Source organism: Garra rufa, chromosome 3 (assembly GCF_049309525.1).
Source record: "Garra rufa chromosome 3, GarRuf1.0, whole genome shotgun sequence".
Lineage (NCBI taxonomy): Eukaryota > Metazoa > Chordata > Actinopteri > Cypriniformes > Cyprinidae > Garra > Garra rufa.
In genome coordinates, this window is record NC_133363.1 from 42,397,516 (window position 1) to 42,420,810 (window position 23,295).

At 37.6% G+C, this 23,295-nt stretch overlaps 1 protein-coding gene across 2 annotated transcripts; it reads right to left on the reverse strand.

Moving 5' to 3' along the window:
- Nucleotides 1–1,466: 1,466 nt before the first annotated feature.
- golm2 (golgi membrane protein 2) lies at nucleotides 1,467–22,736 on the reverse strand. 2 transcript variants are annotated; one of them, XM_073836179.1, is made up of 10 exons: nucleotides 21,397–22,736; nucleotides 11,139–11,193; nucleotides 10,775–10,877; nucleotides 10,550–10,640; nucleotides 10,311–10,452; nucleotides 10,132–10,215; nucleotides 9,689–9,997; nucleotides 7,392–7,520; nucleotides 5,353–5,520; nucleotides 1,467–2,757 (listed from the first exon to the last, which is right to left on the reverse strand). In XM_073836179.1, exons 1-10 carry the CDS (start codon nucleotides 21,721–21,723, stop codon nucleotides 2,681–2,683), a joined length of 1,485 nt encoding a protein of 494 aa, XP_073692280.1. In that variant the 5' UTR covers nucleotides 21,724–22,736; the 3' UTR covers nucleotides 1,467–2,680. The 2 variants fall into 2 exon arrangements, with proteins under 2 accessions (XP_073692280.1, XP_073692281.1); XM_073836180.1 differs by lacking the exon at nucleotides 5,353–5,520.
- Nucleotides 22,737–23,295: the final 559 nt, after the last annotated feature.

The following is a 23,295-nucleotide window of genomic DNA, read 5'->3' on the forward strand; positions in this document are numbered from 1 at the left end:
TTTCTTTTATGCCAAAAAACCATTAGGATATTAAGTAAAGATCATGTTCCATGAAGATATTTTGTAAATTTCCTACTGTAAATATATCAAAACTTAGTTTTTCATTAGTAATATGCATTGCTAAGAACTTCATTTGGACAAATTTAAAGGCAATTTTCTCAATATTTAGATTTTTTGGCACCCTCAGATTCTAGATTTTTAAATAGTTGCATCTCTGCCAAATATTGTCCTGTACATCACACCATACATCAACGGAAAGCTTATTTATTCATCTTTCAGATGATGTATACATCTCAATTTAAAAAAAAAATGTACCCTTATGACCGGTTTTGTGGTCCAGGGACACATATGGTAAATATAAGGTACAAATGTATGGAGCTTATAATATGACAAAACTATTTGAATTTAAAATATTGACAAGTGTCATTTAACAAAATGGAGTATCATGTGGCATTTAACAGTTCCGAATTTAACCTGAATATTGAACATTTGAAATTTAACACAATTGATTTTTTTTCTGCCAGTTTTTTAATAGACGTATTGTTGCCTAATAAAAACGTGTCAATTTTGCAAAGACTACCATATATCGCAAAAAAAGTTTTACGCTCGCATGAGGTGGTTTTTCAGCAATGGAAACGCTTTTTCCCCCCACATTTACAGGTCACATTCAATTAAATATACCAAAAATCCCACAAAAATCCGTTGCAATGACTTATCGCGAAAGGAAAAAATTATGTTTCAGTCGCATAACATCGGTTAAAGGAAACGCTGTCATTTCGCAATACTTTTTAATCAACATTTATAAAATAGCGCCAAAGTTTCGCGCAAATCTGTAATGGAAACGTGCCTATTGGTGTCTAAACACAAAGAGCTTTATGACAAATGCAACAGCGACTACAAAAATCTCGATAAGGGAGTTTTTAATGGAGAGGAATTGCAGATCAGTGCCACCTTGTGTATTTCTGTTTTTCATTAAGTGCCATCTAATGTCAGGGAGTGAATTTGCACGTTCACTCGGCTCATCGCCAGTGAAAATCGCTTGGGTATGAACAAAGATAAGTGCGCTCGATAATCATCCCGGTGTGCACAAGGCTTAAAAATCCACTTTTTGAAAATACATGTCTATTAAAAAACTGCCATAAAAAATGTAATTGTTACATTTCAAATGTTCAATATTCAAGTTTAAAATAAATCAACTTCAGAACTATGTTAAATGCTGCATAATATTAACTTTTGTTAAATGACACTTGTCAATAATTCAAATGTACACAATTCAAATAGTTTTGTCATATTTTAAGCTCCATACATAGCTTAATGCAAACAGACAGTAAAACTTTATAGAGAAAAATCTTTTATTGTTACCGTAATGTAATCGTTTATGTTTGTAAAGCAGCCTGGGACAAATTAATGAAGATTTCTGGGTGCTCTTCTTGATGCTACTACTTCCTAAACTTCAGTCACAGTGATAGGATTTGTACTTTTTCCAAAACAGGACAAGTTTATTTGAAATATAGAGCATTTTGTTAATCGTTATCCTTGGATTGCACTGCACAGCTGGGTAAGAGAGCCCAAACACCCATGTGACAGATCTCAAAAACAATCACAAGCTAAAAGAGTACATTCAGTATGCCAACCCTACCAAATTTTGCTTGATTATGAAACAAACACAAACAGTTAGGTCTATGATCATTATTTCCATTTGAGAGTTTAGCAATTTTACAGCATTCCTCGTCACACAGATTCCTCCTTGTATGTACTGTACATCTACAGCTACCAGTAAGAAAGGAAGCAGGCCAACAGCTGTGATGAGTTTAGTCTGTGGCACCGAGTATTGCTTTTTTCCATTTTCTTGATGATCTACAGGCTGATTTACAAAGGCTGCCTTTTGCATGCAACAATGTCCTTACAAGACTTCATGTGCACTTCTGAGTGCTCCTTCAGAATTAGAAACAGAGTAGTTCCCCAAAAAAACAAAAACAAATGACTGGCCAATCGGTGTCATTGTGTACCAGAGAGAGGTTAAAAAGTTGAACAGCAACTCAATTGCATCTTCCCATAGTTTACACTTCTATTCAGTTGAACAGTTTTCCAAAAAGATAAAGGGAGGTTATGCTTTTCAGCAGTTCTTAAAAAAAAAACAAAAAAACTGGCGTGGGTGTTGTAAGAGGTCCTTTTCACCAGTAGTATCAATATGTTCCACTTTGTGAATCTAACAGAGAAATATTACTTTCGTATTATCTATTCACAGTAGTGTCATCCAGTCCCTGGAGAGGGAATTGAATTATCCAAAAGAAAAAAAGAAAAGAAAACAAAACATTTGTACAATAGTTCCAAATCCCAATTCTGATAGACCTGTGCTACAGATGGGGGCAAACAAAAAACAAAAACATGAAAACAATACTCAAATCAGGTCATGTGCAAGCAAACATTTCCAGCAGATCATGAAATCACTGTTGTATTTAAGTTGAATAAAACTCTCATCCGCAGTCACTGATTTCACAGCCATAACCGCTGAAACTCGTTCCTTTCTGAAGACACTGAAACAGTTTGAATAGTCTGAATGTCTCCAATCACGATACCAAAAATTGCAGCTGAAATCCAAAGTTTTTTTTTCCTGACTTGGCTACTTCATTGTCAGAAACATCCAAAGTTCAATGTAAAGGATTTTTGACAGATTGAACTACAGGACGTCAATGGCTTGATGTCGCTTTCCATAATCCACAGCCCTTTCACCTGGAGCCTCCCGATCTTCGTCGTCTGAAAGATAGAAGAACAGGGATAATTACAATTCAGTGATTACAACCACGACAATGGCTGACTAACTAACTAACTAACTAGCGTAACTTTCATATAGGTATAGAAAATAAGCCTAGAAACATTCAAACTAATAATAGTTAAAGCTACTAAGGCAAAATACACACTGCAGATTTTTAGGAGTAACAACCACATTCAAATGTGTGAATCCTGTAAATTTTAATTCTGTGTATATACAGAATACAAGACATACTAATCCAGAAAAGATGATTGGTTCATACACAGTATGCATATTTTATATAAATGTGGTTGTCACTGCCTGACCTTTTGGTTTACTAACAATTTTCAAATGGTAATACATCTCTATTTGGCAATTTTGTCAAAAATGTCAAGTAAATGGCCACTATCTACTTTTTTTGTTTACAGCTGCCAAAACATTTCTATGGTTATCATAGGGCTGCATGAAATTGAAGAAATAGATGTGCTAACTTAATGCAATTACACAATAGTGCTCTAAAATCTGTTTAAATACATTTAAAAACTTAAAATATTACCAGCATGCTTCACGACAACTTCTGAAAGTGAATAGCAGTGTTTGACTGTAGCCTTACATAATATAATGTAAAATCATAGAATGTCATCTTAATATCAACTTAAGAAAATAAATAACACCAACTCTCAACTTGGTAATATATGCAGGTGAAGTCAAAAGTTAACATACACACCTTTCAGAATCTGCTAAATGTTAATTTTGGCCAAATAAGAGGGATTATACAAAAATGCATGTTATTGTTTATTTAGTAGGCCTACTGACCTGAGTAAGATATTTCACATCAAGTGGTTTACCTATAATCCACGAGAGAAAATAATAGTTGAATTTCTAAAAATGACCCTGTTCAAAAGTTTACATAACGCTTGATTCTTAATACTGTGTAGTTATCTGAATGATCCATAGCTGTTTTTTTTTTTTTTTTCTGTGATAGTCGTTTATGAGTCCCTTGTTTGCCCTGAACTTGTTTGAAACTGCCTGCTGTTCTTCAAAAAAATCCTTTAGGTCCCACAATCTCTTTAGTTTTTCAGCATTTTTATGTATTTAAACCCTTTCCAACAATGACAATTTTGAGATCCATCTTTTCACACTGAGGGCAACTGAGGGACTCATATGCAACTATTACAGAAGGTTCAAACACTCACTGATGCTTCAGAAGGAAATATGATTCATTAAGACCCAGGGCTGTAAACTTTTGCACAGAATGATGTGTACATTTTTCTTATTTTGCCTGAATATCATATTTCTTTTCATTTAGTACTGCACTTCAGAAGCTACTTACATGAAGACAAAATAAGTTAAATTTACCCTGATGTTCAAATTCAAAAAGTTTTCACTTTCACTTAATGCGTTGTTTCTCCTTCTGGAGCATCAGTGAGCGTTTGAACCTTCTGTAATTGTTGCATACGAGTCCCTCAGTTGTCCTTAGTGTGAAAAGATGGATCTCAAAACCATACAGTCATTGTTGGCAGCAAAAATGCTGAAAAACCAGAGAATCTGTGAAACCTGAAGGATTTTTCTGAAGAACAGCGGGCAGTTTAACCGTTCAGAACAAACAAGTGACTCCTGAACAACTATCATTATCACAGCTGTGGATCATTCAGGTAACAACACAGTATTAAAAATCAAGTGTATGTTAACTTTTGAACAGGGTCATTTTTATAAATTCAACTATTATTTTCTCTTGTGGACTACATGTAAACGTCTTTTATGTGAAATATCTTATTCAGGTCAGTACCAAATAAAAAAAAAATAAGTGTTTTGTATGATCCCTCTTATTTTGGTAAAAGAGTTACATCTTGCAGATTTAGCAAACTTTTGACTTTAACTTTAGTTATAATCAACCAGAAAACTTAACATTACTACATTGTTTGGAAATATATTGATTGTTTGGAAATATCGTGCAGCCCTAATATCAACCATGGTATACATACATGGAATGAAAATGTACAGGATTCATTCTTGCACTTACATGTGGTTGTCAGTACTTAGACTTTGCATTGTGAACATGGCCTAAGAGACATTTGCAATTGTCACAAATGTTAAATGGTAACAATGGAGAAACTAGCGAGGTGCAATAAGACGGTCCAGTCTACACAGCTAAACAACAATGACTTTAAAATAACTCATTTAAAACATCAAAATCCCTAGAAAAAAGGACTCAAAACAAGTATTATGGCTTTCACATGCACTGAAAACACAACAGTACACACAAGCTCGCTGATTAGTAAAGACAATGACTGGAATGAGGCATGCTGGGAAAGAAGGTTCAGTCTCATAACCACATGGTCCAGACAGGTTAAGAATCTCACATTCATAACTTTCTCTCTCATTCACACATGCTCTCAGCACACTGAGGTGAGGGCTTCCCCCTCGATTGACCCCTTTCACAATTCTTTCAAGCATTAGGCCAAATGAGCTGACGATACTTCAGTATGCTGTGAGCCCATGATGACTGAACCAGCAGCTTAATTTAGCAGCACAGCAACAGCACAAGGGAGGGGGAGAAGAGACGGAATAGCAAAGCGGTTGCACTCCCCCTGGCTCACCTTGGACGTCTTCCTCCCCACCATCACCATCCTCTTCCTCATTGTAGGCCAGCTCGGCCTGCTTGTCCGCCTCATACTCACCCACGTTGCCATCATCCCCGTTATAGTCCGCCAGCTTATTGCCGTGTTGCGGATCTACAGGGGACTCGTTTTCATCAAAGAAACGGCCTGCAGAGGCAGAGAAGGGCCCCATCAGGAAAGAGAGAGAAAGAGAAGAAAAGAAAAAGAACGAGCAAAATTTTAAAGTGGTAAAAGGCAGGGAAAGAAGAAAATTAAGGGAATAGTAAAAGAAAGCACAGAAAGGGCAAACAGGATCAGGAGCATATTCACAAGAATAAAGAGCTAAGAAAAGGACAATCAGACTACATGGAAAGTAACGGTATATGCCCTAATTCAGGCCCGAAGGAAATAAAAACAACTGAGGACAACTGAGGAATGGAGCTGGTGGTAGAGGAGCTCACACAGAAGAAAGGAGGGCTGGGTGGGACGGGATACATGGTGGTGTGGAGGAGTTTAGCAGATGGAGCAAAGTCAGGCAGTGCAGTAATCAGCAGAGAACCCAATCAAACAGAGCTTTACAATCTGTATTTCACACACATGCTCTGCCTGAGCTTCATATACACACATTCATCTGCTACCTCAGAGAAACTGATTTAAGGCTGGGAGCTGGCTTGAATGGGGCCAGCTTCTTTTGCATTAAACCCCAGAGAGAGACCTAAAGGAATAGTTTACCCAAAATGAAAATCATGTACTCGGCCTCGTGTCATTTTTCCTAAGTGAAACACAAAAACTTGACAGTGAGAATTACCATCAACTTGTGTGGTTGGTAATTCAACAGCAGCTTGAACATTCTGCTGAATGTCTTATTTTGTGTTCCATGCAAAGCATGAAATCAGGTTTTGAATGACAATTTATGTGTGAACTATTATTTTAAGATGGGAGAGCCTAAAGACGTTAAGGTAACCCATCAGCACTTTACAGAAACCATTACCGTATGGGGTTGAGAGAACATGGGAATATCAGTACCCAGTTGTTAAAGGTAGGTTCACTTCCAGAATAAAAAAAAATCCTGATAATTTACTCACCCCATGTCATCCAAGATGTTCATGTCTTTTTTTTCTACAGTCGAAAAGAAATGAAGGTTTTTGAGGAAACATTCCAGAATTTTCTCCATAGAGTGGAGTTCAATGGGAGCCAACAGGTTGAAGGTCCAAATTGCAGCTTCAAAAGTGGAATTACCGACCCAGTGTTTACAAAGGGAATGTGCAAAGAAAGTCAACTGCCCTTTACAAAAAAAGGCAAAACAACGATGTCTGACGATTTTGAAGTTAGAGGAGAAAATGGCTACCTTTTTGAACCGGATTACATATACATATAATAAACCACATGACCTACTCAACATGATTACGTAATGCGTGAATTATTTTTTTTCCCGTTTCGCTAGATAAGGCCCTTATTCCTCGTCTGGGATTGTGTAGAGCCCTTTGAAGCTGCGTTAAAACGGCAATTTGAACCTTCAACGATTGAGTCCAATTGAAGTCCACTACATGTAGAAAAATACCGGAATGTTTTTCTCAAAAACCTTAATTTCTTTTCGACTGAAGAAAGAAAGACATTTTGGATGACAAGATTTTTTTATTCTGGAAATGAAATAATCCTTTACGTCTGAAATCACCCTGTCACAGTTTCTGGGTCCAAACGCTCTATCAGAAAACAGTGATAATATACACTCACGGTGTACTGTAGTACAACCAAAAGTCCTGATTTTTAACCTCGAGACCGAAATCTCAATTGGCCAGACAATGAGCCTGCAGTGTACATTGTAATAAAAAAAAGGGAAAATTTAGCTAAAAGGTGCACTATAAATGAATCGTGCTCATAAATGGCTGTTGAGATAGTATTCTCACTTGAAACAGAGTAGACTTTGACCCGGAAACAGTACTTAATACGTCACATCTCAGCAAGCGGATAGCTTAAGCTTTTTCTTGCCATTCTCAGAAACTGCACCTATCCCCACCCTTGTACAATTTAATACTCACTCTGGCGGTGACGTGGAAGGTCAGCAGGTGCAAGATCTCTGCCGTTGTGCGGGTCAATGGGTTTGGGAAGGACCTGAGCCGGGTTAATAGGAGGAGGAAGTCCAACTCCTTCTGCCTTTAAACCTTCAGCTAATAAAACAAGCACAGAAACAGTACAGGATATTAAAAAAGGTACATTTCTACAAGTAAAGAAGTGTACTTGATGCTGTGTCTCTAATCTCCATTATTCCCATGAAAATATAAATTTCATTTAATGACAGGGTCACGTAGACCAGCGGTTCCCAATTCCAGTCCTCGCGCCCCACCGCTCTGCACATTTTGCATGTCTCTCTTAGTTAACACACCTGATTCAGATAACCAGCTCATTAGAAGTGAGGTCCGGAACTGCGATCCGATTGACATGGTCCCTGCAAAGTGTTCATTGCACCCTGCTCCCTAAGCGGGGGAAATCTGTTTACTATACTTCGAAACATTCATTCACATATTTGCGCTACGCCACCGCATGTAGCGTCTTCACACACAGATGAAACTTACTAGAGAAGTGTGACATAAGTGCATCTGTAAATAAATGCATTTTAAATTTACGTCTCGCACACTTTAATGACCTTCAAATGGAACACATACGCTTGCTTCAAACTAATGAATAATGGCGGAATATCCTGTGATGTCCACTTCGAAGGGCAGTAACGTTGGAATAGAACAAACGTCAGAAGCGATGCGTGAAACACACAAAATGTGCAGAGCGATGGGTCGCGAGGACTGGAATTGGGAACCGCTGACGTAGACCACAAGAAAGATGAAAACAGAGCAGCTTCTCCCCAGAAAGAGAAAAAAAGAGACACATAATAAAAGAACAGAAGCTCTACTACATGGCTTCCCCGGTACAAAGAAATCAGAGGCCATACACAAATACAAGGACAAAACTATATTGCACCGTCTGATGGAAATATCAGTGTGTGAGCAAGTAGTTTTTGTTAAAGCTTATGGTAATATCATCCAGAAATGGAGAAAATTTAAGTTAAAAAATGCCCCTATAGTAATAAAGTATTATTAAAAATGCATTCAGAAAAAGATAAAGTCATTTTAATACAGTTTTGCTTGGTGTGCCCTGCAATAATATAATCCTTCCTGTCTGCATGGTAACTATGTGTGTGTCAGTGTATATTTGGATCCTGCATCACATTTCTAAGACAGCCAACAATTGAAAAGTGTTAGTATAAGCAATATAAGATTATCTGTTTTTCCTTTCCAGCTATGGATCATTGTCTCTCCTTAAAGGAGTAGTTGAGTTCCAGAACAAAAATTTACAGATAAAATGTACTTACCCCATTGTTTTAGGAATTATCCACATATAGTGGACTTCTATGGTGCCCGCAAGTTTGAATGCCCAAAATGCAGTTTAAATGCAGCTTCAAAGAGCTCTAAACAATCCCAGCCAAGGAATAAGGGTCTTATCTAGCGAAACGAATGGTCATTTTCTAAGAAAAAAAAAACAATTATATACTTTTTAACCTCAAATGCTCATCTTGTCTAGCTCTGCCATGCTGCAGAAGTACCGACCAAGTGTTTACAAAGTGAACATGCAAAGAAGGTCAAACGCAATTTACAAAAAAGGTAAAACAGTAATGTAGGACGATTTTGAAGTTGGAGAAGAAAATGAGATGGGAGTTTTTTGACATACCGTAACTGTATTGACCCGAATTACACAGAGTATGCATGTGCATGGCAGAGCTAGACAAGACAAGCATTTGAGATTAAAAAAATAACCGTTCGTTTTGCTAGATAAGACCATTATTCCTCAGCTGGGATAGAGTAGAGCTCTTTGAAGCTGCATTGAAATGGCATTTTGGACGTTCAAACTCATGAGCACCATAGAAGTCCACTATATGGAGATAATTCCTGAAATGTTTTCCTCAAAAAACATAATTTATTACGACTAAATAAAGGCATGAACATATTGGATGACAACGGGGTGAGTACATTATCTGTACATTTTTGTTCTGGAAGTGAACTACTCCTTTAAACTTGTTTGGAAGCCACTCCCCTAGTTGCTGAATGCAAGAATGTTTAAAGCATTGTTTGGTACTGCTGTTCTTGATGTCTGACGAAGAACTTGACAATGGCCGAAACGTCAATAAAGTTTTGATTTCTTCAAGAGTGAGTGCTGCACCTTTTAAACTGAATTGGCTTTTTGATTTTTAGTTGCACCTCCTCTTTCGATAGTAGACCACCTCTTTTCTGTAATCCTTGTACTATATAAGCAATAGAAGCACAGATATAACATCAACAAATCTCACCTCCCAGCTGTCTGCGCTGCTCCCCAAACTCATCTGCCTTTATGCCTGCCTTACTATCTTTGTCAAACAGCAAGGGTCTGTCTGCCACCGGCTTTGGAACTTGCTGCTGCACAGGTATGTCGTTGTTCTCCAAATGCAGGTTTTCATCATGGGGTACGTCTGGTCGGTCCAATGGTTGCCCGCGGGCCAAATCATCCCCTGGTCTGGCACCAGCTCCAGCTCCAAACCCTGCCCTCTCCTCCTTCAGCAATGCTGCAGCTTCTGCGGGCTCCATGTGCTTCTGTGGCGTGATGGCTGGTTTCTTTAGGGCTGGAGAAACATAAAATGTAAATCTGAACGAAGTAACTGACATGAACTCTTATTTTCAGCATGCTTCAGAGTTTATTCTCTCGGTTACTCATCAGCAAGATGACTCTTCTAGTTTTTTACTTTGTGACACTTACCAAACTGTGCATCTTCTATCTTGCCTACTTCACTGTCCTCAATGCCAGGCATGCCAGCATCGCTACCAGGTTTACCCAGATCATCTTGAGTGTACGTGATAGAAAAAAGGGAAGAGAATTAAATTTTTGTTTTCGGTCAAAATGTTTATGTATCTTTTCATTTAGGTTTTTTCTGCTACCTTTAAGAACTGGGCCTTCATTTCGTCGTGCAGCCACTGTGTGGCGTTCCGCAGTGTCCTCCTCTTTTCTTTTGATGGATTGATCAAGATCCACCTCCACCTGCCGACCCCCTGTGTCTGCTTTACGATTCTCTAATAAACTCTGCAATGAGAAAGTTTTTTGTTTTTGTAAAATACAGAGTGTTGGTGAAGACAAGTTAAAGTTTAAACTGTCAGTTTTCAAGTCCTCCATATCCAACCTGTCTGAGTTTTGCTGCCTCTTCTTCTATTCTTTTCTTGCTTTCTTCATATTCTGCTTTCAGCTCAGTTATTTGTCGGCCACACTGCAAGCTGCAATGCACATATTACATTACAGATTTATATTTGCATGATCAACTGGTCTAACATTTAAACCAATCCCTAATGTAGAGATGGAAGTGCACAGAAACCAAAGACCCCTTTTTTCAGGGTATGGGTCCATTCACCTCTCATATTCTAGCTTCTTTTCCAAATTGGTGCTGTTTTTCCGCACTTCCCTCAGCTGGTCTTCCTGTCGGATGACCTCCTGTCTCAACTCCTTCACCTGCTCTGTAAAAATGTACACACACATATATTTAATCAAACATGACTGCATGCCCCATTAGATTAGCAGTCCAAAACACAACAATATGAATAATATTAGCCAACATGATATGTTTATATCAGTGTGGAGTAGGAAGAAACAACATAACCACATGAGAAAATGTACAAAAATAGAAGACTACATCACTTGCATACCCCACCACAACTATATTTCACTGACAAAGAGGCAATACTGAGAAGTAGCACCCTCTAGTGAGCACTTCTTACCTTTCAGTCTGTGAATCTCTGACATCTGGGCGCTGACATCATTTTGCATTTTATTCTGGGTAAAAAAAAAGAAAGGAAAAACAGAAATACAACATCATACAAAAATTATATTTTTAAAATATTCAATGAATTATGCCATATGAGATTTTACGGGTTTAGTCTGGAAAAACACAACAAATTAAATAGTTTTGAGTATCTGAAAGCAATAACTAATTTGCCATTTATAATACTCCAAAATAGCTTAACAGAAAATAGCATAAAAAGGTAAATAATGTAACAGTATACATACAATACATAATTTTCTGTATAATATTTGTTTTATACTCTTAGATTTTACTTTTCCCCCAATTTCCAACTTAAAATATAGAATATATAAAATAAAAATAGAATTATTGCTGTGATCAAAGCTGAAATTTTTAGCATTATTACTCTTTAGTCTACAGTGTCAAATGATCCTCCAGAAATCATTCTAATATGCTGACTTATTTTCAATGTTGGAAACAGTTGTGCTGCTAAATTAAAAAAAAAAAATTGGAACCTGTGATATTTTTTTCAGGATTCTTTGGTGAATAAAATGTTAACAAGAACAGCGCTGATTTCAAACTGAATTTTTTTTGTAATAATATACACTACCCTTTAAAGTTTGGGGTCAGTAATTTTTTTTTTTCTATCTTTCTTTCTTTGAAAGAAATTAATACTTTCATTCAGCAAGGATGTGTTAAATTGATAAAAAGTGATAGAAAAGACTTATATTGTTAGAAAAGATTTTTTATTTTGAATAAATGCTGTTCTTTTTAACTTTTTATTTATCAAATAATCCTGAAAAGGTTTCACAGGTCCCAAAGCATCTTAAGCAGCACAACTCTTTCCAACATTGATAATAAATTAGCATATTAGAATGATTTCTCAAGGATCGTGTGATGAAAATTCAGCTTTGCATCACAGAAATAAATATTTCAAAGTGTATTAAAATAGAAAACTTAATTTAAATAGCAATAATATTTCATAACACAATTTTTTACTGTATTTTTTAATCAAACAAATGGAACTCTGATGAGCATAAGAGACTTAAAAAAAAACATAAAAAATCTTACTGATGCTAAACTTTTGAACAAAAGTGTTTATATATACAGTATATTGGTTTGTTTTGCCCCAAAAATTTGAAATAGTGTTTCTGGCACTTCTTTCCTAATTGCCTTTCTTTCTTTTTTTTTTTTAGATCCCCTGGACATTTTAAGCCCATGAGAAACTGGGTAAAGCTACCTACAGTACCACACACTTTTCAGCATTGCCTTTTTTATGACTCTAACAGTATTGTTGTCCAATTCCTTTTCCCTGATCCACAGTAAGAGAATTCAATCTCCAGAGCTTTACTGCTGTAAAAGAGGCGGCTGTGATTTTGCGATAGGATTGAGAGGAGGAAGCTCAGAGGGAATTGTGATCAAGATGACAAATACACTGAGGGGGACGTGGACATAGTCAGAGCTTGGATTTTGCTGAGAGCAGAGCCCTGGCTCGAAGCACAAGTCAAGATGATAGTCAGCAAGGCAAATTAAGCTGCAAGGGCAGCGGACATAAGGACTGAGCAATGTGCTATTATAAAGGTCCGATAAGCCTGGAGCTACTGCTACCGGCAGAAAAGCAGAAGGAAATACAGCAAAACAGCACTGCATGTATGCAGAACTCACTAACACTGCTGAAGGGTCAGCTCAATGTGTGCTCATCCTATAGATTTTACAATGGTGCTTCATCTAATCAATATCAATTTGTAAAAAAGCGAGGGAGCCAACTTAAATCGAGCTTCCACTGTGTTTGTTTTCCAATCCTACGCCTCCATCTATTACTCTTTCGACACCTGAGAGGAAGCAGAGGCTTGCAGTTACTCTCAGACACAAAGCCAAAGAGGTTTATAATACTTGAAGAAAACTGTTTGTTTCCCCGATTCATCTCAGTTGCAGTTGCTGGACTGGCATCTACCGACTGGAAGCTAACTGCCAGACCTTACAGTGACCCCTAACCATACACTAACTAGTATCACACCCCTTCTTCTGCTGATTCCACTATTAGGCTGATCAGTCACCCAATTTAATGTAGAAATTAAGGAGGAATCACACACAGGAGAAAGGGCAGTAATTAAAGCATCAATGTCACCCTGTAGAGAAAACAGCTGAGCTTGGCATCCTTCTCATCAGCAGGTAAGAGAGCAATAGAAGCTCACTGCATCATTTCAAACCACTTCCACTCTTTTACAATATTTGGCTCAGGGCAACAATCACTCACAGATCCATAGACTTGGAGAACTGATCTTCATCCATAACAATTAGGACCTTAAATGAAACAAAAGTCAATATGAAGTGGCTGTTACATACCAGGATGTGGCCAAGTACTTGGAAGGGAGAGATTAAGGGCCAGTTTGACTAAACAGGGCAAATTAGCATTGGAGCACAAGTCCATAAAAGAGCAGATGGGAGGGGAAATTTCTGTGTGTTATTTACTAACAATGTGCACATTTAAGAACACAGGCGCAGCCAAATAATTTCCATAATGACCAGTGCAATCTACCAAGAACAGCGCAAACTACTGCCTGCTTTAACACATGCTTCTTTTGTGCGTTAAACAATGGCGCAAAATAGCAGCAATTTGACAAGCACAAACCAGGGCTCGACAATAAGGAGTGCCTGATGGCCAGGGGCCAGCATGAAAGACGCCCGGGACAGTTGACACAAAGACGCCCGGGACAGTTGACACATTTGTCAATATGCTGCGCCGTCAAGAGAGTTTTTAAGCCTTTTTAATTTAAAATTTAATTCAAATAGCCTACAAAAGTATGTCAGAATACCTGTCTTGACGAGTAACTTTATAGCTTTAACAATGATTGATCTATATTCAAATTCAGTGTTTCCCCTGCCATTATATTAGGGGGGGGGGGGGGGGGGGGCCTGGTCTGTCACTTAATTTGAATCGTGATATGGACTAGTGTCTGTGAATACTCAAATGCAAAAAGACCATTTAAATATGAATCCTGCATGTTCCGTTTGCTGTGTATGAATGGCGGAGACGCGGTTTTATTTACTTCACAAATACAAAGCACTCGTGAAGCTCCCGGTAATTTTCTGCAATTTTTGCATCTCACATGAACATATAAACAATCTCCAGAGCTGATGTAAGTGTCACTTCATGTGAATTCTACTGTTTGATTTGAGAAAACTAGTATCATATCATACTTTATACACACACAAACTTCACGGCAACCTGTCAAAATAAAAGTCCGATTTAACATGTAATAACAGAGCAAAAAAAGTACCATTGGCTACTGGCTACCGGCACCCCCCACCCGAGGCCAGAGACGCCGAAGACAAATGCAAAGAGGAAAAAATACCTTAGCAGGCAAAGCAAAATCATGGTTCACAATGCGAAAAATATTGGAAATGTTTCCTAAATATTGAAACTGAGGTTTATATGAATGACTAAGAAAAAAAAATTACATGGCGTTTTCTTATCATTTGCCTCTGTATAATGCATTTAAAGTGTCATTCACTTGTTTACTTACTGCTTTGTTTACAGCGGTAACCAAGAAAATGTAGTAGCACTGGTGTTCCATAAGCACCACCTGCTGGCAGAGACTGAATTTGCATTCTTTCAGTCTGTCCGTAATCTTTTCATTAGTAATAAAGTAATAATAATTAGGGATGCACCAAAATGAAAATTCTTGGCCGAAACCGAAAACCGAAAAAGAGGAAACCAAGGCCGAAAACCGAAACACCGAAAGAATTATGGCAATTATTAGTACCATTGAATTTATAACTATGATTGTGTACTAATCTTACTAAAATCAAGGCATTGCAATTGCATAAATTAATATTAAAGTTAAAGAATAAATCAATTATATTAATTTAAACAATTATTATCAATCAAGTATTATATTACTTAAATAACATACATATATTTTACAGCCTTTGTTTAAATTGTTTAAATTTTTAAAACATATTATCTTGTGGATCCATCAGTTCACATTTCCAACTCTACGTGTTTCTCTTCCAGCAGGAGGCGCTATCAGAATGCTACACAAAGCAGCGCAGCAAATGACTTTGAAACGTGCATCGCTCATATTTATTCAATGGATAACCTTTTGAAGTGTCATCATCGCAATTCTTGTCTTTCAGTCCCCACATTTAAGACCACCTGAAATCATAATTAAGACTTTCTTAACCCCTAATAACACTGCAGTCATCAATGAAAATTAAGAGCTTTATTTCAAGAACCGACTTTCAAAAACAAACCTTACACAAAATACGTTTCTTTTTATTTTTTTTTCCCACCATGTTCGGGGCACAAGAAAAATATTAGGGGGCTAAATTAATATCAGCATATGAAGTATAATCGCCTCTCATTGTATCTGAGAGAAAGAACATCAGGTGCTGAAAGAACTGTCAGTTTTTACTTTCACTTTAACATATTGATCAGTTTTCACGTTGCTTGTGTGATATCCATTGGCTCACCTCCATGGTTTAAAACAAAAATATTTATAAAAATGCAGTATATAGACATATCTTTAAAATTTTGCGATATAACACCAACATAAAGCCATTGTTTTTCACTCACTGAAAGCTACATCTGTCTGCGTGCAATGCACCGATCTCTGCTCTCATGAATGGCTGCACGCACGACTGCAGACACACCCCCTCTTGAATTTTCGGCATTACAAGTTTTGCAAATCGCTATCCATGGGTCTTTCTCTCAGATATACTGAAATACGTCCACTCCGCAGACGTGTTGCTTCAGACAAGCACGTGCAGGCGGCGGTTTCTGTTTGCGTCAACATGCTGTTTCGGCCGTGTTGTTTCGGTGATAAAAGTCTTTCGGCCGAAAACCGAAAATGCACTTTTGGGCCATTTTCGCCCGAAAATTTTCGGTGGCCGAATATTCGGTGCATCCGTAAACAAATTTTTAAACAAACAAATAATGTTTGAACTTTATATTTGTTTGGCTAGTAGGTTTTGCTCTGGTACTGAAATTGGAATCGAGAATTTAATTAGTTTGTAAAATGTGTGTCATATAAGCTTATTTATTAAAATAAAAGATAACATGGGTCAAAAACAATGATAACAGCAACTTTTTTTTTTTTTTTCTTTTTTTTTTTGTGGCAGGGCCAGTGAAAATTGACCGGGCCAGTAGAAAAAATCTTTAGTGCTGAGCCCTGCAAACATAAAAGTAAAATGCATTGCTTGATTCATTTTAATATTCTCCTCCCAAAAACTGTGTCTGAAAGGGAAACTTCTACAAATGCATATTAGATAAGGTCAGGCGCAAAAATAACTGTGTTCAAGCCTTTTCAGAGCTAATTCTTTACTGCACATCTTTAGTAAATACTGACAGCATTATTTTATTTTACTGTGGCAGTACTGTATTATGGTATTTAATTACAGTTTGCAAACTGACAACAAAATGCGTAAGAAAAGAAATATTTGTAACCTCAAAAATGGGTTCGTTCAGCTTTGCTACCATTTGCATGTCAGCTCCAGTAGCCCACAAGCTTTACAACAAACTTCATTACTGAGATATCAATTATTTGCAAAGGGTCCTACGCTTCACAGCTTCATTCTATTCCTACATAATAAAACATTTACTAGAATGATAAATAATTCAAAAAGAATATGGCTGATCTTTGTATCACCATCAACAACCTGAAGAGCCAAAGGCGATGATCATTATAATGTTCAGAGAGAAAAGACATGTTTCTTCATTGACAACTGTTCTCTAGAAATCAAGATTTTGGCCCTTGACTTGCTGCTTTCGACAACAATGGCCTAGCCTGTCAAGTTTGCACACGTCATCTGAACAATTGCCGCTGAGATGAATAGAAATGCAAACAGTTAACGTTTTCCTTGGAGAGGCCACAAAGCAATAGTGAAGAGGAAAGTACAAGTGAATAGGTGTGTCTGTGTGTGCATAGCATAAGGTCTCAACCTTTGGTATAGAGAACAGGAAACAGGATGACAATAGTGACATTCCCAGCAGGGAACAGATCCAATTCCTAAACCCATGACAAGGTATAAAATGAATGACCCCATAAAAAAGGTGTAAAATAAGTGCTGCCATGATCAGTTATTGAAGATCTAGCAGCTTTATCAAGAAAATCCACTCACAGAATTAAAAAAAATCAAAATACTGAGAATATAAAATCACCTTTAAAGTTGTCCAAATTAAGTTCTTAACAATGCATATTACTAATCAAAAATTACATTTTGATAGGTTTACAGTAGGAATTTTACAAAAAATCTTAATGTAACATGATCTTTACTTAATTTCCTAATGATTTTTGACATAAAAGAAAAATCAATAATTTTGACCCATACAATGAATTTTTGGCTATTGCTACAAATATACCCCAGCGACTTAAGACTGGTTTTGTGGTCCAGGGTCACATATTAATGCCTTATTCTGCATGACCATATTTTAAATCCCATATCTAAACTTGACAACTACCTTATTATATACAGTTAATAAGCAGCAAAGGCAAAAGTTGTATTTAACAGTTAATAGTGAGAATTGGTTCCCAAACTAAAATGTGACTGGAAACTTTAAACAAAATTTGTATGCCTTATTCCACCTTATTTCTCCCGTAAGAGAGGGTACATCCATATGTAAATTTTATGGCTCTCGCTTACGGTCACATCCAGCTATTTTTAGCTGTACGAAATAGTTTGCTTTGCTGTTTGATATTGCAAATTGGTGTGTCTTGCCGCATTTTAATGTATTATCAGTCATGAAGAACTTATGTTTTTTGAGGACAACATTTCATGATTTCTTTCCATATAGTGGACTTCTATGGTGCCCCGAGTTTGAACTTCCAAAATGCAGTTTAAATGCAGCTTCAAAGGGCTCTAAATGATCCCAGCCAAGGAAGAAGTGTCTTATCTAGCGAAATGATCAGTTCTTTTCTATAAAAGAATTACAATTTATATACTCTTTAACCTCAAATGCTTGTCTTGTCTAGCTCTGCATGTGCTGTGTATTCCAGTTTAAGACAGTAAGGGTATGTTGAAAAACTCCCATCTTATTTTCTCCTCCAACTTCAAAATTGCCCTACATCACTGCAGAAGTACCGACCCAGTGTTTACAAAGTGAATGTGCAAGGAAGATTAAACGCCCTTTACAAAAATAGGTAAAACAGCGATGTAAGACAGTTTTGAAATTGGAGGAGAAAATGAGATGGGAGTTTTTTGACATACCCTAACTGTCTTGAACCGGAATAAAACCGAGTACACGCAGAGCTACACAAGTCGAGCATTTGAGGTTACGAAGTATACAAATTGTAATTTTTTTTAAATATCCGATCGCTTCGCTAGATAAGACCCCTCTTCCTCGCCTGGGATCTTTTAGAGCCTTTTGAAGCTGCATTTAAACTGCATTTTAGAAGTTCAAACTCACAGGCACCATAGAAGTCCACCATATGGAAATCCTGAAATGTTTTCCTCAAAAAACAATTTCTTTACGACTGAAGAAAGAAAGACATGAACATCTTTGATGATAATGGGGTGAGTAAATTATCTGTATATTTTTATTCTGGAAGTAAACTTCGGCTTTAGTTATGAGCATACTGATTTGAAGCGCAAAGTTTTACCGTTTACTGCATGTCGTTATTCTTCTTTTTATTTTCCTATAACGGCTAACAAACCGTGAGTCTTGCCCATAGGCGTACTTCCGTGTAGAAGAAATAGGTGAAAAAGTAAGTTAAAATATAGCAACATACACCAGGACACATGATATAAATTAACATTTTCCGTTAATTCAGACTGTACAAGATTGCAAAGCTTCAGGGTGCCTTCTAAAACACGACCACATTTTACAAGCACTGCTATAGGCAATGAATGTGAAAGGGTAATAATCTGTAAAGGGGCCTGAGTGAGCAATATGACCAAACATTTGCTGCAGCACACAGCATCAATCTATAATGGTACAAGGCATCTAAATGCACATGGAATTTCAATGCTCATGTACCCAGTTCCTTTTCAGGTAGACAAAACCGAGGCACAGAAGTCTATCAAAAACGAACTTCTGCAACTGTGACATCTTCAAACAATAACCAAGATAACTGATCAATTTACTGTAAACCATAGGCTGACGGAGAGAAAACAGGAGTGCTTTAGATGGAATGATTGCCATTAAATTTTTTTTTCAAAATACATATTCTTCCTAAACGTAATTTATGTAAAGAAAATAAGCAAGAATAAATGGTTATTGCCTTCTAGCCCTAGCAATGACAGGCTCCCAACAATTGTGTTGATATAATATCAAGAACAAAGAGAGAGACAGAGGGCAGTGTAGGAAGACCAGGAGATGTGAAGGAGCGTGGGGGGCTCTCACAGCCTTGGGCACACAGATGGGCCCTGACCATGAGCTCTCAGCTGTGTCACACAACCACAGGGAAGCCCATGGCGTGAATCCATAAAGAGCGGCATGGCGGGATGCTCTCTGTCCTGTCAGCTCACATTTTAGTGTTAATTTTAGATGTTAATGGTGTAGGGAATATTTTTTTACTCAAAAAGAGCAAATTCACACAAACAAAACATCGTAAAGGGGAACACCCATATTACATTAATATAAAATTTTATTAATTTCTCTTTAGATGGGAAGCCTATATATATCTACTTCACTGGAAGTAAAGCAGCACAGCAAAAGTCAGTGCTGCCGTGTGTCACGCAACCTGCTGACTGAACACGTCACACAATAGGAAAACCGCCTTATCTGCAGGCACAACTAGTAGAACAGGCACAAAGAGAACAGTTAGTATCAGCAAACCTACTTCTTTAGAAGAACTATGTAATTGCTTTTAAAAGCACTGTGCGTATGTGTGGCACAAGATAACAGGAAAATCTGGTCAGTGAACTGTGTGACACTGGATCACAAAACCAGACCTCAGTACCACGGCTATATATATTTGTTCTTTTATGCCAAAAATCAGTTGGATATTAAGGAAAGATCATGTTTCATGAAGATATTTTGTAAATTTCCTTCCGTTAATATATGAAATTTTCATTTTTGATTAGTAATATGGATTGCTAAGAACTTCATTTGAACAACTTTAAAGGCAATTTTCTCAATATTTAGATTTTTTGCACCCTCAGATTTTCAAATAGTTGTATCTTAGCCAAATATTGTCATACTAAACCATACATCAATGGAAAGCTTATTTATTCAGCTTTCAGTTGATATATAAATCTCAATTTTGAAAAATTGACCCTTATGACTGGTTTTGTGGTCCAGGACCACATATATATACTTCCTGAAATATGGAACTATGCATTGGACAAGACAATTAACTAGACAACTTTGTTTGCATTAACTAAGCAACACCAGCAATAAAACCTTCTCCAAATGACTGAAGAGCTAAACAAACAGACTTACAGGATGTGCAATGGGTACTCTTTGTTTCAGACAATGCCATTTGGAGTCATTATTCTAATCATCTATCCATAGAGAAGATAAACATATAGAACGCCCTTATATTTGTGCCCTTATGTGCAACTAAAGCATTATATAACAGTGATCGATGATCAGCTCAACATAATGACATTGGCTCAACTAATGGTCAACTGTACGCATTTGCTAAACGAACATGTTTATGCGATGTTTATTTAATTTACAAAAATTTGAGAAAAAGTGCATTACCCACTGGTTAATTGGAATCAAAAACTATGCTGAAAACTTCAATAATAAACAAATATCAGCCAGTTTATTGGCCTTGGTGATAAATGGGTCTTTCTTTATGATACAAAGTGATAGTGTGATATGATCCAGAGAAGAATTTTTGTTGTCAACAGTTTTTCTAATATGCAAATTTTGTTCTCTATTTTTATTATTCTTTCAGTTTTATACTTTACTGTATATTCTATATATTCAATGTAAATTGTATTGTCCTAGTAAGTTAAGTTTGTTCATCTTCTACCCTGTCATTCTGGAGAGGAGTAAACAAAGTAAGAATTTCATTGTACTAGTACATATGACAATAAAGCTCTTGAATTTTGAATAATAATAGTAAAAGTTGTCAATTTAAGCGTTTATGAACTCCAGCCTGTATACTTCAGGCCCCTGTGTTGGTCAAGAGTTTGGGTGGGAGGTTTCTGGTCTGTAAAGTTCATTTGCAAGGATATATAAAGCATGACAGTGGCTGGACTCACAGACCAAAGGTAAATCTGTTATACATTAGTGACATGTATTTATGTGTAAACTCTCGTGTTTCTTTCCTCTCACCCACCTTTTCATCGGTGCAGGCTTTGACCAAAGCATCCCTGGCCTGCAGTTTGCTCTCCAGTACGCTGTAGTCTCCGTCCTTCTGATCGATCTGTTTCCGGTGCGTGTCCACCTGCATCATCAGCTCGGAGTTTCTTTTCTCCAGGCGGGAGCGCGCCGCGTCCGTGCGCTTCACCTGCGTCTGAATCTCGGCCAGCTCGTCCAGCAGCCGGCCGTGCTTAGTGGACACGCTCCAGTAGTTAAACGACAGAATGACAATAATCACCAATAGCACGATCAGGATGAAGGACGGGAGGCGACCTCCGCGTCGATTCGCGCCGAAGCCGATCATCGCTTAATCGAAGACGCACAGATTACGATCTCTGGCTTTGTGTGAGCGCAGCACGTTAAAATACTAGTGATGTGGCCACTGCTTTACGAAGTTGTCTATCTTGAAAGATTTATGTTCTTCCCCATTCGGCTTACAGCAACCTTGAAGTGTCCTGAAGTTTGTGACACAACTACTTGGACGATTCCTCCGTAGCCCTTCCGCACAGTTGGCGACTTCAAGCTTTTCCTTGTTTGCATTCATGCAACGCCACTGTCAGTAGATCAAACACATCAACACACACAGGCGACGTGGCCTATGAGAGCTGAAGCGAGCTAACGGCGCACAGCCATGAGCTTTCCGTTCTCCGCCTTATCCTACAGCACTTGAAAACGCATTTTTATTCGGCTACGGTCATCTCTGCAGATCTGCCGTCATGCTCCTGTGATAAATACACTTCTGAATGCAGCGTTTGGCTGTATGTTAGCTATAACCTCGCTAAAGTAGCATGCGTGGAGCAACAGCCGTTCGTTAGCTTCCGTTCAACAACACGATACCGATGTCTTCTAAACACACAATGACAAACACACAAAGCCAACACGAAATTGGGCATGTAAACAAATCTATTACCATTAGCAACAAAGCACTAATACACTATTAGACTGTTAGCGCTACATCTGACACCGCCAACAAGGCCAGATTTACAGTATTCTTGACATGCACAACAATAAGCACCTGATATAAAACAACACAGTATAAACAAACTGAAATAATGCGTTTAACGCATCTCCGAATGCAATTCCATGCAGGACAGACTATACATACACTGCTAGCTTCAGAGTTCGCTTATACTGTAACGTTAACTCAACTCCAGCCTTCCACCTCTTTTCTCGGTCCTGCAGAATGCATGCGCAAACACCGCTCACTTGTATATACATAAGCGCGTCAGCAAACGATCATATTTCGTAATCGTGTCCTTATCTTGTTGTATATCTAACTGCCAGGTTGGACGTCTCGATAAAAACCAGAAAAATGTCGTCCAGCGTGTAAGGTGTACAGAGAACCGTGATTGACAGCTACAACAGCCAATCCGTGAATACAACCGTACACTTTGGACGTATCTGATTGGCTATGGGCGTAACTGGCTCCGTCGCTCAATTTTAATTGGACGCTCAAATAATAAGAGAAGGTGGGGTATGTGGCACTAGAATGAACATTCTCATTAGCCAAAACGTCGCATTTATGGGAGCCCTACCTATTCCGGGATGTTGCTCATGATGTCTTTTTTATATATAAAATAAATACACTCATTTAATACCTGAGGTTGATTTGAATATATCAGATAGGTGAGGCTATTAAGTATAAGAGCCACAGTAAATGCATCTTCAAATGATTTAAACAAGTGTTTGGCATCTAGTGTAAGAAATAAATTAAACCTGCCTGTCTGGTTTATCAAGGGCCCTTAGAATGGATTAGGAATCTGAATAGGGCAAATGCACAGACTGAGCCTAGTCCAAAAACAAGGATTTTCACCGCATAGTGAGATAAACCTGAAATAAGTCTATTCTTTGTTTGTGGCCTCTTGCAAAAAGTCTA